The following is a 22789-nucleotide window of genomic DNA, read 5'->3' as shown; positions in this document are numbered from 1 at the left end:
CTGAAGGTGCTTTGCTCCTCCCTATTTCCTCATCCTTCGCCTGCGTTTCCTGTTTCGGATCCTCTCTCATATCATAGGACTACAAGCCTATACCTATTCCTCTCAAGAGAGGCCTATTGATTTTATTCTTCCACTAACAGCAAGCCCCACACTTTGAAATTACAAAATCAGGAAGCTGTAGAATCCATCTCTCGTATCCACCTCAGAAATATTTCGATAATCATCAGAAAGTTCTCAAAGGCTTACAGGTTGGAGATGAAGGGCGGTAAGTTTTGTCTCGGAGAAATGATACCACTTTTAGATCGTATACATATCAACAAAAGGAATTAATGTTGAACTAATTTGATTTTATTACACTGATAAATTTAGGGGTTCATTTATAGCCCTGAAAGGCAATTTATGGCCAGGCAAAGCGACCACAGTCACCAGTACTTTGATATATCGCAAAATAATTGTCATTAGCTAAAACATCATCAATCCTTGATTAAGGATCCAAAATCATGTATAAACAGCATTTTTATTCATTTATATTTATAGAAAGATTTTTATAACAGTTCTTGGTCAACGTGAAGCTCATTTGAGATGTAACCGAGTCATTTAAAAACTGTGACACGATTAAACTGTTCACTTTATATTATCTTTAAAATGTGTTAAAGCTCAACTCTTATTAAAAATGTGTGTTTCTCTTTATAAAAGGTGCACTGGCAGATACATTTGTATCAGAGTATTTTAAATTCAAATACCAACTTCAAAAAATCTAGTCCATATCAGTCTTGCTTCATAGTTTTAGTGTTAAAACAAATTTGATCTTTTGCTCAGACTCTTAATATAATATATTATTGACTATAACTGCCAAATACATGTATTAAAAGACAAATATGTGGCTATAAAGTGGAGTAAATCAGTCTATAACAGAATTTTAAAACATGCATGTTCTATGCTATAATGATACACTGCCAAATTAAGTTCAAACTAAAGCATTTATGCATGGAAACTACTGTAGGAGAAGATGTCCAGAAGCTTAAGGCTCGTGCTACTGATGAGCTGAAAGGCTTGATAAGATGGAAAGGTCTCTGTGTTCTGGATATCCTCGGGGGGTTTGCACTTCCACAGCAAACAGGACTGATGGCCGACCCACCCAATATGACTTGCTCACTCAGCCCCTCCAATATCGGTGTCTCTATTTCAGTCGCCACATCTGTTATTGTCTGATTCTTAAGAAAAAAGTGGCTGAGCAGAGGATAATGAAATCAAAGCCCAACACACACAGTCAACAAGCCCCAAGAAACACAATGTGTCAATATTAATCTCTCTGACAGAAAGTCGAAATATGGCATCTGTCACACATCATCTTCCTTCTCTCCTGTCTTTCTTTGGAGTGGAAAAAGATGGAGAGGAGGTGGTGCTGGTGAGAGTGAAGACGGGGAAGTTGTTGGAAATTGCGGACATGGACCAGAAAGGGCAAAGGACTATATGGGTTTCCAAGAAATATTTTGTTTGAGGCATATAAAGTACTGGGAGAAAGTGCTTTATGCATGACTTACTGACAGGAATAAAACCTGGAGCATTGTTAGCCTTAAGCTTTCATTACATGAGATTTAGGTATAGACAGCTAGTACATTCTCCTGACTGAGGCCTAACTGGAAATATAATATGGATGAAAAAAAAAAATTGTTTCCAGGGATGAAATACGACCTAATATCCAAGCGCATACACAATGTTTGTCAACCCCTTAATATTTTCTCTATTTCTGCAAAGATATGACCTAAAGCATCCTTAAAGTACAACAAATGAGAAAACTAGAATGTCAGTGATGTAGTGGCTCACCCTGCTCATGATCCATCACAATTCACAGGTTATTGTAATTTGTGGAGTACAGAAAGAAAGTTATAAGTTTAGTTATCACATAGTTGGCTGAACTGTTCAAAATGATGAGAATTAAAATCCACTGAGAAGTGAAGGAGGCTGACAAACAGTCAATTCTGTAGTAGGAGTAGCAATTCTCCTACTACAGAATTTGACTTTCCCCTTTAAGTGCAGTTTGGGTGAAGACCCAAAGTATATGAGAAGAAGTGATTCCTATGAATTGTAGAGATGATGGTGGATGGAAACATTGTCATTGCATAATCTTAGTCTTCAAGAATGAAATATAACATATCTGTGAGGGGAAAAAGATATTTCAGTACATTTGCGAAGCAATAAATGCATTTAAATATCTGTCAGTCAGCCCAGGATATAAGACCGCCTTTATGGTTGGTGTGCTCTCATGGACTGCTTACATCAAATATTTTCAAAAGTCCAAACCTTTCAGCTAGATTACTGTCAGGACTTTGATTTTACATTTTCAAAGCATTATCTTCATTAAAAGCACTAAGTTAGAACAATGTCTTTCTACATGACCAGCTTTTTTTCTTTTTAGTTCAAAGACATTTTCCATTAAAAGGTGCTGGTATATTTCACAATTCATTGCTCCACCATGATACTACAACCACCCCATTTCACAGATGAGATAAGGTATTTACCTTCCTCCCAACACAATGTTTCTTATTGGTCTCATTCATTAACATAGTTAAAACAACCATCCAATTTATTCCTGTGATATTTAGCAAGATGCAGATGGCCAATGATGTTCTTTTCTGCTCAGACTGACTTTATCTTTGCAGCTCATTTTTGTTTAGGGTTCTCCTGATGGGCCACTATAAGCATGGTCAAATATGACAGAGGGCTTGAGTGGCTTGGATTAGCCTTGCTCCTTTAGTGACCTCTAAGACTATTACACAAGGATCACATACTTCATCCATGCACAGATATGTGATACTGGCTTATTTCCCACATTAAATAAATCAGGACATTTATTTTTTTTCTCTTTAAAAAAAAAAAAAGCAAACTAGGTACTCTTAATGTAATCTTAAGACTTTTTTTGAAAATCTAATAACTTTTTTTTTGGAGGGGAGGGGCATGTTTATGCAGAAATTAATACACTCACTATGTAGTACAACTACATATTTAAGGTAAAAAAGGCTAAAAGCAACAGGTCTGTGTGAGACACAAGCTTTCTGACTACAGGGTAGAAAAACTAATATTTGTTGTAACAAGATGCTTAAGGGCACCAATCACAACACAAGATCTCTTGGTGATGAGATATAAAATGTCCTCCTATATTTCATCAGTTTTCCCATGCTTGAGGTTTCTCCTCCCTTGCACATCCCTTCCTCCATCCTTTATTTATCCTTCAATCATCCAAGACACTCTCTTCTTTTTCAACCCGTTATCCCTTTCTCCCACTCACTTCTCCCAGAACACTTTCCTTTCTTTCATTCTCTCTCCATCTGCTTCCTTTTCCTCCCACCTCTCCTCTTCCTCCCTCCCTCTTTCTGTCTTTTGGACACTTCTCTTGGTCCTTTCGGTATCCCTCCACCCTGCCTCTACACCCTCTTTCCCCCCTCTTTCCCCTGTGATGAATGAGTCTGTCTGCTGGGTGCAGTTCATATTTACTGAGCAGGGGAGCGCACACTGTCAGTCTCTCTTGCCCTCCACATCTCTATTCCTCCACTAAAGAGACAGAGAGAGCAAGAGGTTACAGTGGGATGAGAGGAGGAGGGAGGCCAATGCAAAGAGATCCACTTCAGCAGTCAGCACGATAGCAGCTGGCCTGGTGGGGACCACATTAGTATGGACTAGCATAGTTTGTCAATGCTAGCATTTGGCGTCGGAGTGAGAGAGAAATCCTGCGTACCTCTTGACCAAGCTGTCAATGTGGTGATGCTAATAGGGAATAAACAGTGTCTTTCCATCCTTTTATGTGTAACTCGGCAGCCCACTCTCAGTTTTCTCTCTCCTTCCTTTGTGTGAGCCATGCTTTTAGGCAAAGTGGACTTGAGAGGGAGAGAAGTAAGAGCCGCTACCAGCAGCAGCTTACCAAAGGCCCACAAAATACCTGGTTTCATCTACGCCCACATGCAGCAGTGTGTTGCAGCGAGTCAAACTGTGTCTTTTGACCCGTGTGTTGACCCCTTCATGAATGAGAGGAATGGATGTGGGCCTACCAGAGCCCAAAGGGACAGGCCAAGAGCCGCCGCAAAGCCCTGCAGAGCCACCATCTCTTCCCACACACTGACCTCGGAGGCCAGCCAACACCAAAACCACTGTAGCGTGACGACATCAGTGACACGCAGCGCCAACGCGCGCAATGTGTTCCTCTGCCAAATTGACAAAAATATAGACAGTAAATACAAGGAAAATTGGATAGCTCAAATTACATCACAAAAAGAAAATCCTCTCAACTGGACTTTTATAAGATTCAATATGGGGTAATTTAATTCTCAGTCTGCAACCTAAAACACTACCAAGTGTCTGTCAAAGGTGGCTGATTGAAAATGTTTTTTGCCATTTGGCTTTCAGACGGGGAAACCTAAATAAATGTAAGGTTTTACGTTGTCAATTTGTTGATGATTTGCAGTAGATTCTCAGCCATTTTAGTGCTTCTATATCTTCCCTGATAAAATGTAATGTCACTGTAAACATTGAAATAACACAGCTGTATGTTCAAATCCAAGAAGGACAGTGAAAAAGGATGAAGGGAAAATAGAAACAGGAGAGGAAAAGAGCAGAACGCTGAGAGGGGGGGAAGGAAAGCATCATGCCATAATCATCTGAATATTAGGGAAAATTGGACATAGGAAAGGCGAAAATTGGATATGGGAAAGATTTCTGAAGAGCAGAGGAAAGCCTGAATGCATCAAATGTGAAAACAATGATGGATATCAAAACGGATGGAAACAAATGCGGGCCCCTGTGGATAAATCACTGCTGTAAAATCTCTTTTAGAGATCCTAAAAGCCATCTTCAGCCAACAAATGAGAAGGTCAGAGGTCTTTCACGGGGAGCGCTGTAAGATGAAGCAGCACTGTTTATGATGAGGGAGGAGGTATAATGTTGCTTTACAATGGAACATAAAACATATTTTCTACATACAGTGCCAACCACAAAGCTCATTCCATACTGTAGTTCAAACAAATAGCCTAAACTTCTGAGTAGGAGACATTTCCTGAGCTCACTCATTCCCCGAAGCATCCTTTCCACAGCTATCCATTTCCCCCTGGTGTCTCAAGAGAGGAACTACTGCCATTTCAAAAGGTGGTCTTTTGGGGAGAAATCTTCAACCAGCTCGCCCGGTCTAAGACTGGTGTAGGCCTCAAACTGTCACGCATCCAGCTGTCACTCAACTGGGGATAGGATACGCATAACACTGCATGGAAAGGGTAAACAGTAACACCATTATTTATCAGGACCCATTCTCTCCCATCCTGTGTTTGTGTGCCGCAGCGCTCCCCCCACCACCTTCTCATCCCTGGATCATATTTGTCCATCTGCCTGCCACGCCGATGGAACATTCCAAAAATGGCTGCTGTGCAATCTATCTCAATTTTCCAAATCTATTAACTTTCTTTGTGTGGCCTGCCTCTCCTCGAGCCCGATCTTTAAAAACCGTGGTTGTTCAACAATTATGATAACTGCAACAGGGGGAATTAGAGAATCCACCCATTCATCTCTCTGCCCCTCCTCCACACAGACATGACGCGGCTAAATGAAAAATGGACACGCTTTAAGAAGTATTGATTCCAGCTTTAAACAAAGGTACAGTCAATATTATTTACTCCTAAATATATCTTTGTTATCTGTGCTGGAATCGTAGTTACTACTCTGTCCCTGTAATTGCGGACATAAAAATAATAGACCAATTCCCACTGAATTGACCGAGACAGGTTTGGTTGTGGCCCGTGTCCTAGTGATGCATATCCTGGGTGTAAATGAACGTGAACAAGGTTTTCCTCTGATGACTACCTTACTAGAGGTAGATATACACACATATTTATATATATAACAATCCAAATAGGAAATAGAGTGAAGAAGACACAAAGCAATGCGTTTTACACATCTGAAAGATATAAATGGAGCTTTTCTTTTCTATGCATTGTTTTCAGAATGTTTCCCTCTCACAGAGCTTTGTCATTTATTAAGTTTATGATTTATTTTTTTCCTACTAAATATTCCATTAGGCCCGCTGGGGTTTCTTTTCTCATGTTCAAAATATACGTTTGTTTTGGGGGTTTTAATCAGATGTGTTGTGTGTCCTATAATAATCTAACATTTCTAACTGGCAAAAAAGGCCTTGATTATGCTAGTCTGTTAATCTTTTGCAGACATAATCAGACAAACACAAATGAGAAGTATCATATTTATTTATTGCTCTGTGTAGCTATGCTGCTGACTTTAAGACTTTTGCACCACGCAAATGCATAAAAAAAAAATTCTGCAAACATCAAAGTTTTTATATGATGAATGAAAATACACAGTCAGGCCCATAGGTCTTAAGACAGTGACATATGTATTATAAATTGGACTCTGTTCACTACCACAGTTGACTTTAAAACATCTTGATCTGTCTTTTTTAATTAAAAAAATTAAGATGTGATTAAAATGCAGACTTTCAAATTCATCAAAATATCAAGTTTGAGTTTTAGTAATTACAACAAATTTTAAAAATGGTCCCGCATTTTCAGAAAACTCAATACTAACTCCACAAATGGGATAATTTTAAATACAAGGACTCTTTTTTTAAACTTGGATAAAAATCCTTTGCATTCAATGACTGCCTGAACTTGAGACCCATGGACAACATCAAATTCTACATTTCCTACTGTGGGATGCTCAGCTGGGCCTTTAATGCAGTTACAACTTTAGGTCTGTCACCATCTCTGTGCAGTCTCACCACTGTGTGACCTCACAGATTGAATAGATCCCACAGCCTGTCATGCACCTTGCAGTCATAAGGCCTTTTCTCTGGCATTTTCATGTGAATATACTTTCAACTCCTGCACCTTTCTATTGTTTGTTTGTAGACACACTCATGAGGTGTGTGTCACCAGGAACTACAGATATTACCTGTACAATGGGAGCAGTGTAGTTACCACTATTCCCAATACCATGCTATACCTGGTGACAGCAACTCCTCAAAACAAACTGGTCGTGTGTGATTTCCCAGAAATGACATGAGAACGGGAAGGTTTCTTCTTCTTATTTCTTATGGCCTGTTGATCTGTTTTTACATGCTGGTCAGCGCCTTTCTGGTTTCCTACACAACAAACATCAAATATCAGTGCTGGCATTTAGTGCTTTGGTATTTGCAAAAATAAAAACCCTCTTTCATTTTAGGAAACTGATTTATTCTCTTAGGTGTTTTTTATTTTAGATGAAGGTTAAAACATTGTGATGGTCAAGTTATCAAGAACTGCTTAGAGACTGAAAATTTTAATAATTCAGCTCTGCTTTTTATTGTAGTGCAACAATAGTGGCAGCATTAGGAGTTTTCTCCTCAATCTGGGTCTGAGAGGCCAGACAAATTACAGCATTCAAATCTTACTGTTCAGAAAATAATAACTTTGTGTTGACCAACACAATCCAACTACTCTGTTTGAAAAGGGATTTAGATGAGGAGTTGCATGAGTGTACATGGTTTACTTGTAATGAATGGTTTGAAAAGGTATCAACTGGGGTTGTATGAGTTCTCCTGAACTTCATTTACAGTCAGCAGTAGGGATTGACTGTTTGCTACAGCAGGAAATATAACCAAAAAAATAAGCAGAAATGGCAAAACGAAAGCTGAATCTTCAAAACAACCCTGCTCTGATCTGAACAAATAAAAAAAAGATATTGCAATGAGAGTATGCTTAAAATACCTTATCATACATCTAGCTGAAAGAGAAGGATCAGTAAAAGATTATGTATGAAGCAACTTACCAATGTTGCTTTCCACTGCCTGAGCTTGTGATGTCACCTCATAGCATGCATCAGTATCTTCCTTAACAAATGCCTCCAAGCCTTTAAATTCCCAATACCCAAACTTTGTTAAAAGGCACATTTCATGCATCTCGGTTTCTGCTGGCACCTCTTTGAATTGTTTACAGTTAACATTATTCCAGCCTGAGCTCTCTTGTTCACTGCTCATCTCTCCTTTATATTTTGTACAGTGTGATTCTAGGTGATTTTGCAGACTTGACCAAGTTGTTATTAATCGTGTATAATTCACTGCACTGTAAAGTATTCTCAGTGCAAGATGATGTCTGTCATTCTCCCAAAGCTTGTAATGCTCTTTTAGGACTGCTTGGAGGCAATCCTGTCAACATACCTCAGTTTTTGTGGGATTGAAAATTGTAGGTTTTAGAGTTTTGGTTTTGGGTCAAAAGGGTGATTTTGGGGAACAGAGTCTGGCCAAAGATCTGCCTCATCTCCTGCAGTCTCAGGCTTTTGAATTCTGCATGGTGTTTGCAATCTGTCTTAGCAGGCTTGGTCATCTTACCAGCTGCCTTCTCATCAATATAGACAAAATTAACTGCAGTGTACAGATATTTAATGTCATATATTAACTTAAAAGGGATTTTATTATTATGTCATTTTAATGTAAAGGAAATGCTTACATTATTACAAAGAGTAGTACTGAGGTATGTCATAAACAGGACCGACTCAAACTGAACTTCTGTGTCTTGTTACTTAATGCCTAAATCCCATGAGGTTTCAGTCTCTGAGGTTTTTGTTTGCTGAGATTATTTTCAGTGTTTCTACATCATCTGTGTAGTTATGAAAGCAGAAGTGTGAACTAAAAACATATCAAATGAAAATGTGTCACATCCCCTCGCTTCATTTTAAGTACAAAGGGAAAGTTATTGATTATATGACAAACTGAAGAGGCCAATTTAAGCATATGATACTCAACAGCACCGTCTTGGACATGTCTTGGAGGCAATCCTGGCCGGCATATCATAGCAGGAAAAGCACAGGTGTATTAACAGTGGTACATGCCACTTAATGGGTAGCCGTGGTTTATGCATACTAGATTAAGGTCATTTTAAGGACCAAACGCAAATGCCTACTTCAAATGCCTGTGCTGTGAAAAAGTCTTGAGCCATCCCTGATTTCTAGATAGTCTGCTTTCAAGGAGCCAGACTTTGTGAGTTTTTTAAAAGTGGCCTCGAGTTATAGTTCTCCAGGTTTTCTACAGGTCCCTTAATGTTGGTCTTTGGATATTGGCTGCTTTTTCACTCATTTTCAGTTGACTCCTTGCACCTGACCATTTTCCAAGGAATGTCTTGTTTGTTAAGCCACTTAATGCTGACATATTCAAGCATATAGTTAGGGCTGAACAAGGTAACCCTGGATTCTCCCTCTGCACTAGGCCAAGGCTGGGGCCTTTCTACCTACCTTTTTCACTCACTATGTGCTTACACACCACTCTGCATGAAATCATTAGTCATTATTAATCTTGGGCTCTCTTCCATAGTGTGTATTTGGTCCTGTCTTTCTCCCCTAGCCCTCAACCAGTCATGGCAAATGTCTGCCTCTCTCTCAGCCTGGTTCTGCTGAAGGTTTCTTCCTGTTAAAAGTGAGTTTTCCCTTCCCACTGTCACTAAGTGCTTGCTCAAAGGGGGTCATTTGATTGTTGGGGTTACAATATAAAGCCCCTTGACTGCTGTTGTGATTGACACTAAATAAAAGGGGGGAAAAACGACATCTAACTCAAGGGATGAATGAGTATTTTGTCTATGCATAACAGACAACCTAGCAAAGAACCAAAAATGCCAAAGACAACACAGACTGGAAAAAGGTCATGTTTTTTGCACCAGCACGTTGATTCCCAAAGAGCTATTAGCCAAAAACTTTAGGGGCTGGTCTACCTACATCAGATGAACAATTTCTGTAAGTCATGCCCTTAATAGGTAAAGCCCCAGCAACACAGGACCTGAGAGATACATCTGGCTATTCAACTGATCTGTTTTCTTGTCAGAAATGGTCTCAGTGGATGTGTAGCTGTCACAAAGCCATTCTAAAGAAGCGTTTTCTCTGCCATACTGGAGAAAATGCTCCAGTATAGCAAATCACACTAGAACTGGACTGAAAATTAGTGGCAGTAGGTCTTATGGAGTGATTAATCCAATTTTGAAAAAATATGGTTTAAATCATCTCAAGTCCAGAAAAAGTCGGGAGAAAAGTACAACAGCCATCTAGTGTCTACAGCTATCTGTAATCCACAGTGGAGGCATCTATTATTTTACATGGACATGTTTTCAGCTAACATTAGCCTATAAAAGCCAGCTTGTCTGTCCATCTATAAATTTTGTACATTTGGTTATGAAAATATTTTTTTCTGGTTAATAATTTTTATATTTTGACATTTTGTTTTTATTTTAAATGGGATTATATGAAAAGACATGTGGATTAAAGGTATTAAATGCTACTTTCCTCAGCAATAAAACTGATGAACTTAACTTCACTTGGTGATAAAACTAAACCCATTTAACTGACTTAGTACTGCATCATTCACTTTATTGCTTATTACTCCGGACTTGTTTTTTTGGTTTTGTTTTTTGGTGTTCCTTGAACCTTTAATGATGGGTGCAATACTTCGTACATACCTAAAATGAACTCGCATCTGGACACGGTTTTCTTGAGCCTGGTTATTAATGAAGATGGAGTATCTCGGAAGGAGCGTCAGTTCACTTTTAAGCTACACTGGCTTGTGTTATTGCATTTTATCTAAACTCTGGGTGACGCCATCTACCTGCCGCAGCTCTCGACTAAGCGGAAAAGGAAGCGCTCGTTTTAAATCCCCTCGTGCACCGCAGAGGCGTGGCTTTTATGTTGAACCCTTGAAGGTTGGTGGAGAAAAGCAAAAACTTAGTTTAGTTTCACATTATATGAGAAGATTATAGAGATTAATGACACTGATCGGTCTTCCAGGCAGCTACGTTTGTGGTGGACAGATGCTATAAGATAAAGAGACAATATTAACCGAAAATAATATTATGTTATGCAACGTATTACGGAGAAGTGCAGATTTTAACGCAGGGGTGGATTTGTGGTGTAACACTTATTTACCTGTTTTCACTTTGGTAAATAAAAATAACAAAAGTTCATCTGCGCTAAATCCTGCCTCTGCCCCTCTTAAACTGCCTCTATAATGTACTTTAAAAACAGCGAGCACTGACCAAAGTGCTGAACATAAAATAAGAAAAAATATAAATATAAATACTAAAAATAAAAATACAGTAAACAAAAAGAACACCAACATCAAAAATGACATCCAAATGAAATTAACATTTCTATACTGGGTTAAACGACAAACTGAAAAGGTGGGTCTTTGATCGCTTGAGGAGGCCTTTCTAATTTGTAATGGCAGTGCGTTCCACAATTTGGGAGACGCAACTGTGAAAGCCCGATCCACCGGTGCTTCTGATGCGTCTTCGGCACATCCAACAACAACTGCTCAGCTTGGTCGAAGAGACCAAGAGGGGGTGTGCAGGAGCTGTAGCTCAGAGAGATAGTGAAAAATAACAAAATAATTTTAGAATGAACTCTAAAATGTAAAGGCAGCCAGTCTAGTGAGGATAAAATAGGAGTAATATGCTCCCTTCAACATGTACCAGCTGAAGATGTGACAAGGATGACTGGCTAATACCAAGGTACCACGAGTTAGAGTAATCCAGCTGAGTTGTAATAAAAGCATGGATTACTGTTCTGAAAGCATCTTTTGACAAGATGTGCTAGAGGGCCCATGTCCACAGGAAAGAACCCACCAGTGACACCTGACCCAAAGAGCCAACCACGCTTTCACTTCCTCAAGACAGTCATTTAGCGCTTGCATGTAGTGGTCATTTGTCTTTTTTAGGGGCATATAAACCTGTGTATCATCTGCATATAAATGGAAAGCATTTTTCTTTCTAAAAATAGAGGAATGGGGCAGGAGATATGGGGAGAAAAGCAGAGGTCCAAGTATTGATCTCTGCACTGTAAAATATAACTTGTTGTTTCAACTTAAAAATATGAGGTAAAGGGCTGCCTTAAAATTTTAAGTTAAGTCAAGAAATAGAGTTTGTTCTTATAACACAACCAATTGTTATCTTAATGAAAAATTACATGTTGTCTAAACTTTCATCTTAGTTTAGTTGACTGAGATTTGTTAGTCAGTTCAACTCCTTTAATTGTCATCTTTACTTGGGAAAACCCTTTCAGCTAAATTAAAATAATCTATTGTTTAAACTCTTGTCCTAGTTCAGTTGACTTGGGTTTTTTAGTTAATTCAAATACTTTAGTAGTTCTTTTAACTTAGGAATCTATTTTAGCTTAACTAACATAATTTGTTAGCTAAGTTGATTTAAGTGTATTAATTAACTGAGCTCCTTAAGGTAGCTGAGTGAACTTGTAAATCAGTTTCATTTTAATTATCAGAGTTGATTGACTGGATGTAAAGAAAAATGTGTATTAAACATCTTAAGTTTTGTTTTGTTTTTTTAGCTTTCTAACATCCATTTCAGCAAAACTACCTGTTAGGTTTATCTTAGATCTCAGGTTTAAATACCTACATTCCTTTAAATAAATTTTCTGTTGTTTACAGAAAAAAAAATAAAAACCCACAGATTCCATTAAAGTCTATCTGATCATTTCATACAAGTATAGTACATAAGTTTGTTTTAAGAACATGACAAGACAATTACTCATGAGCGCCCAACATTCACCATTTATTGTGCCATCTTAGTCATCTGAGAAACAGAAAAATCAGTGACGTAGCTCATCTTTCTCACAATCCATCAAAACTCAAAGGCTGCTCCCTGTGAAACAATAAATTTGAACTTGGTCTTGAGCCCAGTTTGGGTGAAGATTAAATTCTGACCAATACTCTAGGAGCAGTAGTGATTCTTGTGAAGTAACAACATAAAGTCTGCATTAATGTAATGTATCAACGGGACACTTGCTATTTTAGAAAAGTTATTCTTTACATTTGCAAAATTTTTAAACTTCATTGTGCTCAGTCACACCTGTTAGCATAAAACTTGAAATATTAAAATAGTACAAAACCTTTGATAAGTGACAGTAAAGATCAGTTTATAACAAGTAAGACATCAAACTCTTGTATTTGTCTTCGTTTACAATTGCAACAAATTCCACAGAACCAATATCTCTGAAAATGAGTGCATGCTTCTGAAACATTTGATAATATGGATATTTCAGAAACATCAGTTTGAGTCTGCTCAATTGCAAAACAAAGGAAAAACTACTGACTTGCATGAGATAAGCATCTGCAGAGTCCACCATTATATTGTTGTTCACATAAGTTTCTTAAACCATGAACAAATGAGTAATTGTCTAATCTGGAATGTAAAGTGTAGTCATTTAGTGACATACAAAAGTGAGAATGAGAACTTGCAAGAATAAAAAAACAAACAGTAAAATAAAAACTGTCCTTAACACTAAGGATCATACAATTACAGTTCTGCATGGCTTTCTGCAAGAGTCTGTTTCTTAGACCATGCACTAGTGAGATGCACTGCCTTCCACCAATGTTCATTAGGATGTTCTGAATGACTTCAAAGATGTCCTTAAGTTCCTTTGGATAGTCTATGTTGAGGGCAAAAAGAAGGCCCATCAGCATGGAAATGGCACTTGAGACATCCCTCAGATTAGACAGGATTACTGCCGCCTCAAGGACAACCAACACATCGATGATGTCTTCTTCTTTCACCATCGCAATGCCAACTTTCATCCTCTTAGAAAACGTGTCTTCAATACCTGTCGGCTATAAAAGGGTTCAAAGACAAAAAAAAAAAAAAAAAATTACACAATTACAATTACACAATATCCCTTGTGCTTAACAATTCATGTCTTTCCAAAGAAGAGCCATACTGATGCTTTGGATGATGGTGATTGGCTTTGGGTAACACTTATTAGTTGTTAAAGTTTTTTCAGAATGAGATATGCACCCCCATGTTACAAATCCATTTCTTGCTTTAAACAAAGACCATGTTCATAAATAACTGAGCATGTCTTCAATTGCAGAATTCAAACAAAATTTTCAATTTAAATGGTAAATGGCCTGTATTTGTATAGCGCTTTACTAGTCCCCCAAGGACTCCAAAGTGCTTTACACATTCAGTCATTCACACACATGGGTGGATGACTGAATCGTGACTCAAGAGTTGACAGTTCGTCTTATAATCGGAATGTTGCCGGTTCGAGCCCCGGCTCCGACAGTTTCAGTCGTTGTGTCCTTGGGCAAGACACTTCACCTGTTGCCTACTGGTGGTGGTCAGAGGGCCCGGTAGTGCCAGTGTCCGGCAGCCTCGCCTCTGTCAGTGCGCCCCAGGGCGGCTGTGGCTACAATGTAGCTTGCCATCACCAGTGTGTGAATTTAAATCTACTTATGCTAAATATTGGCTGTGCTCTAAACCAAATCTGGCTGAGAATACATGAAATGTGCAAACTGCAGCTACACTACAGGATCAGATTGTGGCTCCATAGACAATGCTTCTTTAATCAGTTTATTGATTAAAGTTTATTTTTTCCCCCTATATTAACAGCATGAAAAAAGAGCATATAGACGTGGCTGAACAGGTTGCATAACTGGCACTGAATATCAACATCCACCTTTACCCAGCTGCCCAATGACTCTCGGCCAGTAACCTTTAATTGCTTACCCAGTCTACACAGTCTCTTTTCCAGGGTCCAAGACATTTCACCAAAGTATTGCCCCCCACAGCTGTAGCAGCCACTGCAGCCCCTTAAATATCCTAATATCTCTGCCATTACAATATACAATGTGAGAAATCAAACGTAAAGCTGAAGTGAACAGTACAGCAGCGAAATGTCAAAGACCCTGGTGAAGACATGAATAAACACAAGACACTAATAATCTCAATGCTAGCTTGCCAGTTAGTTACTCTGAAACCCAGACCAAATCCAGTGTCAAAGATCTTGTAATAATACATTTGGTGAGGAAAAAGTACACATGTTATCATGTGGCATCTATTGTTTCATAGATGCCATATGTTTCATTTAAAATCCACTGTGGTGCTGTCATTATTAAATTTACTAAAAGAAACAATGCTAACCTTCACAGTCTTGAAAGTGTGTGAGGGCTCTTCCTTTAGAAAATGAGGTCCTCTGTCCTCTTCCTTTGTGTAGGGCTCTGGTCAAAGAAGTCAAAAAGAAAACAAAAACACTTTTTAAACAGTGTTTATGAAGCATGTAGACAGCTCCAAATTCACAGCTTTTTGATACATAATTCCATCAATATATGATTATCATTGGAGATTTTGAATCAGGCTTATCAGGACATTCAAGTAGAATATGATATCCAACCTACCACCAATATACACAGATTCTGTAAAAGGTACCACACTAAATGTCCGGTTGTGAAATATGATCACAGACTTTACTTATCAGCTTTCTTTCAATGAGTTCATCAGTTGAACTGGATAACCTAAAACTTAAACAAAGGATTAGATTTCGCAGTTGAACACTTACATCATCACCGAAGCATCTTATGAGCCTAGTTAGCCCTCCTATGCCGCTCTTGATTTTGTACAGCTCCACGAACCTCTCCATAATGGTCAAGCACAGCAAAAAGGAACCCTTTCAGGTCAACAGATGTAAGACGGGCAAATTCTGCTTCAACCTGAGCAATAGAAGAAGAGGGGTGGAGAGTACAGGCAGAATAAAAAAAAGATTCTTTGAGACCCAAATTTAAGCAAACAGTCATCTGAGGCCCATTAGAGAAAACACAAACACACAAAAGCAAACAAACAAAAAGATGCACTTTACCTGCCGTTCAGCAAACAAGGAAGTTCAGAGAACAATAAGCTCTGTCTCGAAATCTTTTAAAGTAGAATGATTGTGAAAATGACTTATGTGATGTAAAACTTTAGTAAACGTGCGATTAAAAGAACACTGAGTAAAAGGACAAGTAACAATTTCCTTATTCCTCAGATGTTTACCTTGTGAGCAATACTGTTTTAGTCCAACTGTCTCATTAAAGTTACACAACAGGCTTTTTACATTAAAGCCAGCAAGTCCATTACATACTCCCTTTTTAGATCTGAAATACTGTGCACATTCTGTGTATATGTAGTGGACAGCAATTTACCCCCAAAAAGTGCAAAGTTTGCAAGTCCACCTCATTTAAATGACAAAGACAGATGTGATCATCTAGACCTGTGAAAATAAATTAATGACAAACTTGCAGTTATGGATGTTATTACAGCCACAAGAACCTAAACAGTCTGCTCCATTGCTTTTGTTAATGAATCATTTGTTGGTAGCACGTCTGAATATTTAGTTTATGCCACCTGCATGTGATCATCAATAGTGCCATATTACTTCTTAAGAAGTACCCTGACACTACAATCTTTATATCATTTGTTCTACAGAGCTATTAAGTTACAATATAATCTGAGGTGTTTCCAGTATGACAAAATGCACAAATTATAACTTACCATTTGACTCCACTGACAAAAATAAATCCCCAGCATCAAGTTTGGCTTCACAGACCTAAAATAAGTAAAATAAAAATATATGTTATAATTATATTGTTTTCGCCATTTATTAATGTTTGCTAATTTTCTGACATATAAACAATATTAGTTTTGTTACAATACAGGGAATGCAGTTTAATTAAAAGGTAAATTATGCAAAAAAACAAAAAAACAAAAACTTCTGCAGTATACCATGCCAAAAATCAGTGTCTCTGATGCCAATTATTTTATCACTACAGCTCTTTTAGTATGGAAACTCACACAATCTAGTCATACTAGTCACAAGAGTTCAAAAATAAGTTAAAATAGTGAGCTGTTGTTAAGCATCAAGCATTTCAGGGTAACAAATAACTGCACAATAGAATTAAAGCAAAAAATAAACACACTGGAGGACTATCTGATAAAAACTAATATAATGCTGGTTTGTAGACCATATTTTGTCTCAGTCCTCAGTGCACTCTTGCAGCTTAGCATGCAGCAGTTAATAACAACTTAAGTGATTACATAGGGGTAAACAGATGACAACAAGCATCCGAGTCCTGCCAAAAAGTTCTTTTTGAACCCAGTCAGTTATTGGAAATATTGCCAAAATGAACTTCCACCAAAATACAACAGCCTGTGAACTTGAAAGAAATTTACAAGTACAAAGACAATATGAAATAACCTTTATTAATTAGCTGAGTTAGCTTGCTAATATCACAACAGTGGTTGAGTGCACAACCTTAAAGCTAGCGGCACAATACTTGTGATTTGGTCAGTGCCACATTAAACCCATAAAAAAGGCCATGTGTCAGTTTATTAGGTCAAGTTTGGTCATGACACACAAGCTGGACCTTATCGGCTAAAGCTACATTAGCTAAAGCAAACATTTCGGTAAAAGAGAAAACCCACGTCATGCCATAAATTCAAAACATGTTCCAACTTTTGTAGCTCTCTTTCCTTATAGTTATAACCAATGTTACTCACCTTGAAAGCAGATTCCAAAGAAGACGATTAGAAAACGTCCAAGTAAAGTGAGCATGTCGTTAACCGCCAATTCCCCATGATGCACCTCGGTAGGAGTCACGTGAGGCAGTTTTGAATCCTGCTGTGCTCAACTTACCCACATTGTCAAGTTCACATAAGTTTCTGATTTAGCTGGACATGAGTTTTCAAGTTAGCTTTTTTTGGTGTAATTGGGACGTTTTTAACTTGTAATTCTATGTTATAACAACAACTTCAGTCATCTATCGTCAAACTGATATAGAATAATATGTTGAAATAACAAACATCTAGAATTACATTTTACAGTGTGTGGTACCTCACATGAGACTAGAGCTGAGGAGGATCTAAAATCTGAAAGACTGACGCAAAACGTTCTCTCAGCCTGGTAAGACCAAAACCACTTCAGAGCGGTACCATGAATGCCTACACAGTGTACCAAGAAAGATAATAAAATATTGTGATCCACTGTGTCAAAAGCAGCTGGTAAGTATAGGAAAACCAAGATCACATGATCCCCTACATTTGTAGCCAGGAGGATGTAATTAACAACCCTAAGCAACAGAGATTTGGTGCTATGCAGAGATTTAAAACCAGACTGAAAAATCTCAAGGACAATATTTTCATTTAAAAAGGTTTTCAGCTGATTATATGTAATTTTCCCCAGAATTTTAGAGAAAAGGGAAGCTTGGAAATAGGCCTAAAATTTGATAAAACAGAGGGATCCAGGCTAGTTTTCTAAAGCAGAGGTTGAACTGTAGCATGCTTCAAAATTTTAGGAAAAATACCAGATGAGAAACTGGTAATAACAATAGCAAGAATGAACAGCCCAAGAGTAGAAACGACCTCTTTAAATAATCGAAGTGGAACAACATCAGTAGGGGAACCTGAGGGCTTCAGATAGACAACAGACTAACAACCTCATAGAATAAAGAGAAAGTTACAGGCTTAAACTGGCAGAAAACAGCAGAGTAAGAAACAGGGACTGAAGGGTCAAGAGCAGGTGGTGTTTTCTGAGCCTTGGCGTTATTCACCTTTTCCACAAAGAAATTCAGAAATTTCTTACATACCTCGGAGGAAGCTTCAATACCGTCAGACTGAGGAACATTAAACTAAAACCAAAAAAATGTCTTAAAAAACTTTAGGACAACAAATTATTCTCAAAATTCTTTAAATTTTATTAAGATTAGTGGAACAAGTGGCTGCCCACACAACATTACAGTATATAAGGATAAAAGAAACTGTAATAAGGCATTATAATGCAAGACTGATTTAATAATAATCCAACTGTACAGGAAGACTATCCAGAATTTTTGGATGTGTCCTACATGTGCAATAGGTTTTCAAGAATATAATCATCTCCCAAAATATTTATACAATTTTGGCCAATGAATTAGTCAGGTACTAAAAAAAAATAACAGAGTCTACACTCTTACTTCTACTTCTGCTTATTTTTTTTTAAGATGGTGAAGTAATTAGCGGGGGGGGGGGGGCAAAACACCAATCATAAGCTAATTCTGCATTTGTTAGATGATCTGTGTTAGTTCTGCGTGTGTCAGGTTGATACTAGATCTCACACGTGACTCAGTGTTAATGGTTCGTCACATAAACTGACTCAACTCCACTTTATTTACACACAAACATTCAGACAAACATGCAGCTTAAAGCGCTTCACACAGCAAAACCAAAACAACACAGAATGACATTAAAACCATTCACAACATTAATTATATAAATTAAAGACAATAAAACATAGTACTAAAAATAAATATATACAGGCAATAAATACAGGGATTCACCTTGCACTTCAAACTTTCATTAATTTATTACAGATAGCTTAGTAATCAACAAGTGGAAGAAAAAAAACAATCCATTAGCAGAATTTCATATGATTTGTTCAAGCTATCTTTATAGTGTTTTGCAAAAACAGATTATTGTTGAGACAGTGCCGTTAAAAGAAAAACTACTGGCAACCGCCATTTCTACCCATCAGCCTCCTTGCAGATGGACCTATGGTATACATTTGAAAATACTAGATGACGTTCAGAAATGCTGACCTCTGACCTTTACATTGAGCTCACTGAGATTTGAACTCAGATTTCTACACAAACTTGGTTCCCCACGCTGCTCCACTGCCTGCATGGCAGTGTGATGACAATACGTCAGCCTTTTAAGTTTGATGGGTAAAAAATTTCATGCATTACATTTACAGGTAAGAGTTTGTTTTAACACATTCTTTAAAAAAAAAAAAAAAGTAAAACAAACAAACAAAAAAACAAAAAAACCCAGACTGGGTAGTGCACTTTTACTTGCAACTTAAAGTCAGCACTGTCCTATTTACAATCTTCTCATTGAAGCTTAGCGGCATTTTGCAACGTGACCAGAAAGATGGTGAGAGCGGGCAAACCTGCGGAGGCATTTAGGGCAAGAATACGGCTTCTCGCCCGTGTGAGTTAACATGTGAGTTTTTAAATGGCCTGACAGGCGAAAGCTTTTCCCACATTCTTGACATGTGTAAGGGCGCAAGTTAGTGTGACTCCTTCTGTGCTTCCCCAGATCACCAGATGAAGTGTAACAGCGGTGGCACTCGGGACATTCAAAGGGCTTTTCCCCAGAGTGTATCCGTTTGTGTTTCACCAAGTCACCGGACTGTGTGAAACTCTTATCGCATTCAGTACATTTGTAGGGTCTCTCACCAGTGTGGGTGCGTTGGTGATTTCTTAAATGGGCAAGGCGAATGAACCTACTGCCGCAGACAGTGCAGTGGTAAGGCCTTTCACCGGTGTGTGTCCGTAAGTGTATTTTTAAAGCGCCGAGATCTCCGATCTTCAACCCGCAGTCTCCGCACTGATGAGCTTTCTCGTTGGTGTGAAGTTTAGTGTGAACCCTCAGGTTTCTCTGAGTGTTAAAATTCTTCCCGCACACATTGCAGTGGAAGGGTCTCTCACTTGAATGTGTCCTCAGGTGTAGATCCAGGCTAGACTTCAATCCAAACTCCTTTCCGCATTCCGAGCAGGAATATTCCTTCTTGCCAGAGTGTGTGGTTAAATGGCACTTAAGATGGTGGGACCTTAAAAAGGCTTTCTCACACACCTGACACTTGTAGGGCTTCTCCCCTGTGTGTATTTTCATGTGTTGTCGCCAGCCGCTGCGCTCTACAAACCTCCTGCCGCAATCCTTGCAGACAAACGGCCGGTCGCCTGTGTGGGTGCGCATGTGGTCTTCCAGGCTTTGAGGTGTGCGCACTTTCTTGCCACATTCTGGACACTCAACACCAGTGTCCAGACAGATTGGTTTATCTTCATGCTCTGTGCTATCCAGTTCATGACACAAATGAGGTCCTTGACCCCAGGTAGTTTTGAAACTCTTCCCACAATCGGCACAACTGAGATATCCTCCTCTAGTAACCACAGACATGTTGTGCCAGCGCTGACAGTGATTTTTTAGGTTCTTCAGGTACTGGAAGCTGCGAGCACAGGTTGGGCAAGGGTGAAGCCTGCGGGGAGGGGCAGAAGGGTGGACTTCACGTACGTGGACCCTGAGGTGTACTTTAGAGTTAAAGGTACTGCTGCATGCACCGCAGCTGTATTTGGGGATGAGATTTAATGTGCGGCTTGAGAAGCATGTGTTGAGTTTCGCAAGGTACTGTTTCTGATGGACCCACTTAACATGCTTCTCCAGGAAGTCCAAGTCAGTAAAGGAGACGGTGCAGTGCGGACATGGAAAAAACTCAGATGATGACTCTACATAGGACAGAAAAAAAAAGTAGACAGGAGTCACATCAAGCTAAGGTAAGAATGTATGATTAGACTTTTCCTGTTACAGTAATTGGAAACTCTCTTGATTTATAATAGAGACAATTAAGCTGTATCACCCAATTTTTGTTTTTAAAGTTATTAAAGATGCATGCTGCACAATAATTCCACTCTGGAAAAAGAAAAGTTCAACTAAATCATTAAAAGCCCCAAATTCATGCCCATGATGAGAGTATGTAAACTTCTGGCCATAACTATATATTGAGTGACTGGATCTGGATTTTTTTTAATGCAAGTTTTTGGTCAGAATCTTTCCATTTTCTTGTCTTGCTATTCCCTTCAATGAGGGTCTCTGGTTTAAAGATCACTAGCAGTGCTCCTGTTATTTCTTAACTTTTTAAAAACATATGTATTTAACTCTCAGCTGATTAAAAAAATACAGATGCAGATACACCTCTAGAGCTTGCATTAATGTGTTTCTTATACACGCTTTTCAAGCTAAAACTGGCTATCTGTAAAATTTGGAAAAGGTGAATAACAACTAAAAGCAAAAAGAGAAAACACCCAGACTTAAGGCTGGTCTCTACCTCTGCAAGCCTCCTCCTCTCCCTCTTCAAACCCCTCTCGGGCACTGCTTGCATCCTCCACCTCTTCTTCACTCTCTCTCTCTTCTTTAACCCAAGACTCTGGCTCCTCCTTGACAGCAGCTTCAGTGAATTCATAATGTGGTGAATGGTCGGAGTCAAACTCCTCCTTTATGTGTCCTTGTGAAATATAAGCATCTGTAATAGTGTCAGGCTTAGTGTCTAAACACTCTTCTGTGTCTCCACTGTGCTCCTCGCTAATCTCCTGCAAATGTGGCTCCTCCTTTATCTTGATGTTGAGGCCGTGCCCATTAGTGTATACTTCACTGAAGCCTTCCTCGCCATCACTCCCCTGCTCTAATTTATGCTCTGCTTTAATAGTGACCGCATCGCTTTGTGTCTCTTCTATCTTTGCCTCCCCCTTTGTGGATTTCATCTTCATGTAATCACCATTAGAGTTTCGTCGTAGCGTGCTGTGGAGCAGAGGAAAACACCGTTATGGCGAATATCTCGAGGGACACTTAGATAAAAAAGCAGTCCGAGAAACACAGGGAACAGAAGCAAGCGTCATCTAAATGCTCCCTGATTCTGGTTATCTGATCTTTGTTAGCTCACATTAGCTAAGCAGCATTAGCCTAGCAGCAGGCTAACGCCGTTAACTTTCCTACAGCTGTGCAACTGTCACCGTTTCGCTTATGTTCCGCCACAAAGAAGAGACTTACAGTGTTATATCAGGCGCTTAAGCCGCAGCAGCTTCTTCTCATTTAAGCGACCATTTACTGGCAGCCTGCATCAGTTATAAATGGCTAAAAACACAGGAAGAGCATCGCACACTTCCTCTGGTGCTGGCCAACCAGAGCACATCAGCCTTGTTTACCTTCAACCCGCTTTTAAAGTGACAGCTACAAACAAAAAAGCGTCACAACAAATCACGCCATCCTGCATCATGTTATTTGTCATGCTATAAGTGATGTAGATGGGTTAAGAAAGATTTAAAAAAAAAAAAAAAAAACTACAAAAAGAAAAATATCCTCCGTTTTAACAAATTCTCACTGGTCAATTCATTAAATGCTTGATAATAATGCGTTAGAACCTCCTTTGTCCTAAT

At 38.7% G+C, this 22789-nt stretch overlaps 2 protein-coding genes across 2 annotated transcripts in view; both read right to left on the bottom strand.

Annotated features, from left to right (window-relative positions):
• The window catches only part of erfl1 (Ets2 repressor factor like 1), an 83424-nt gene extending 72820 nt beyond the window's left edge, over positions 1 to 10604 (bottom strand). The window contains exon 1 of the mRNA XM_025911124.1: positions 10470 to 10604. The gene's annotated coding sequence lies outside the window, so the exon portion shown is untranslated. The remainder of the gene's footprint in view (positions 1 to 10469) is intronic.
• Positions 10605 to 18802: 8198 nt separating this feature from the next.
• Positions 18803 to 22564, bottom strand: LOC100700874 (zinc finger protein 2 homolog). Its single transcript, XM_003458794.5, has 3 exons — positions 22404 to 22564; positions 21685 to 22154; positions 18803 to 21085 (listed from the first exon to the last, which is right to left on the bottom strand). Exons 2-3 carry the CDS (start codon positions 22121 to 22123, stop codon positions 19701 to 19703), a joined length of 1824 nt encoding a protein of 607 aa, XP_003458842.4. The 5' UTR covers positions 22124 to 22154; positions 22404 to 22564; the 3' UTR covers positions 18803 to 19700.
• Positions 22565 to 22789: the final 225 nt, after the last annotated feature.

This window comes from Oreochromis niloticus, linkage group LG11 (genome assembly GCF_001858045.2).
Source record: "Oreochromis niloticus isolate F11D_XX linkage group LG11, O_niloticus_UMD_NMBU, whole genome shotgun sequence".
NCBI lineage: Eukaryota > Metazoa > Chordata > Actinopteri > Cichliformes > Cichlidae > Oreochromis > Oreochromis niloticus.
This window is presented reverse-complemented; position numbering and strand designations above follow the sequence as displayed.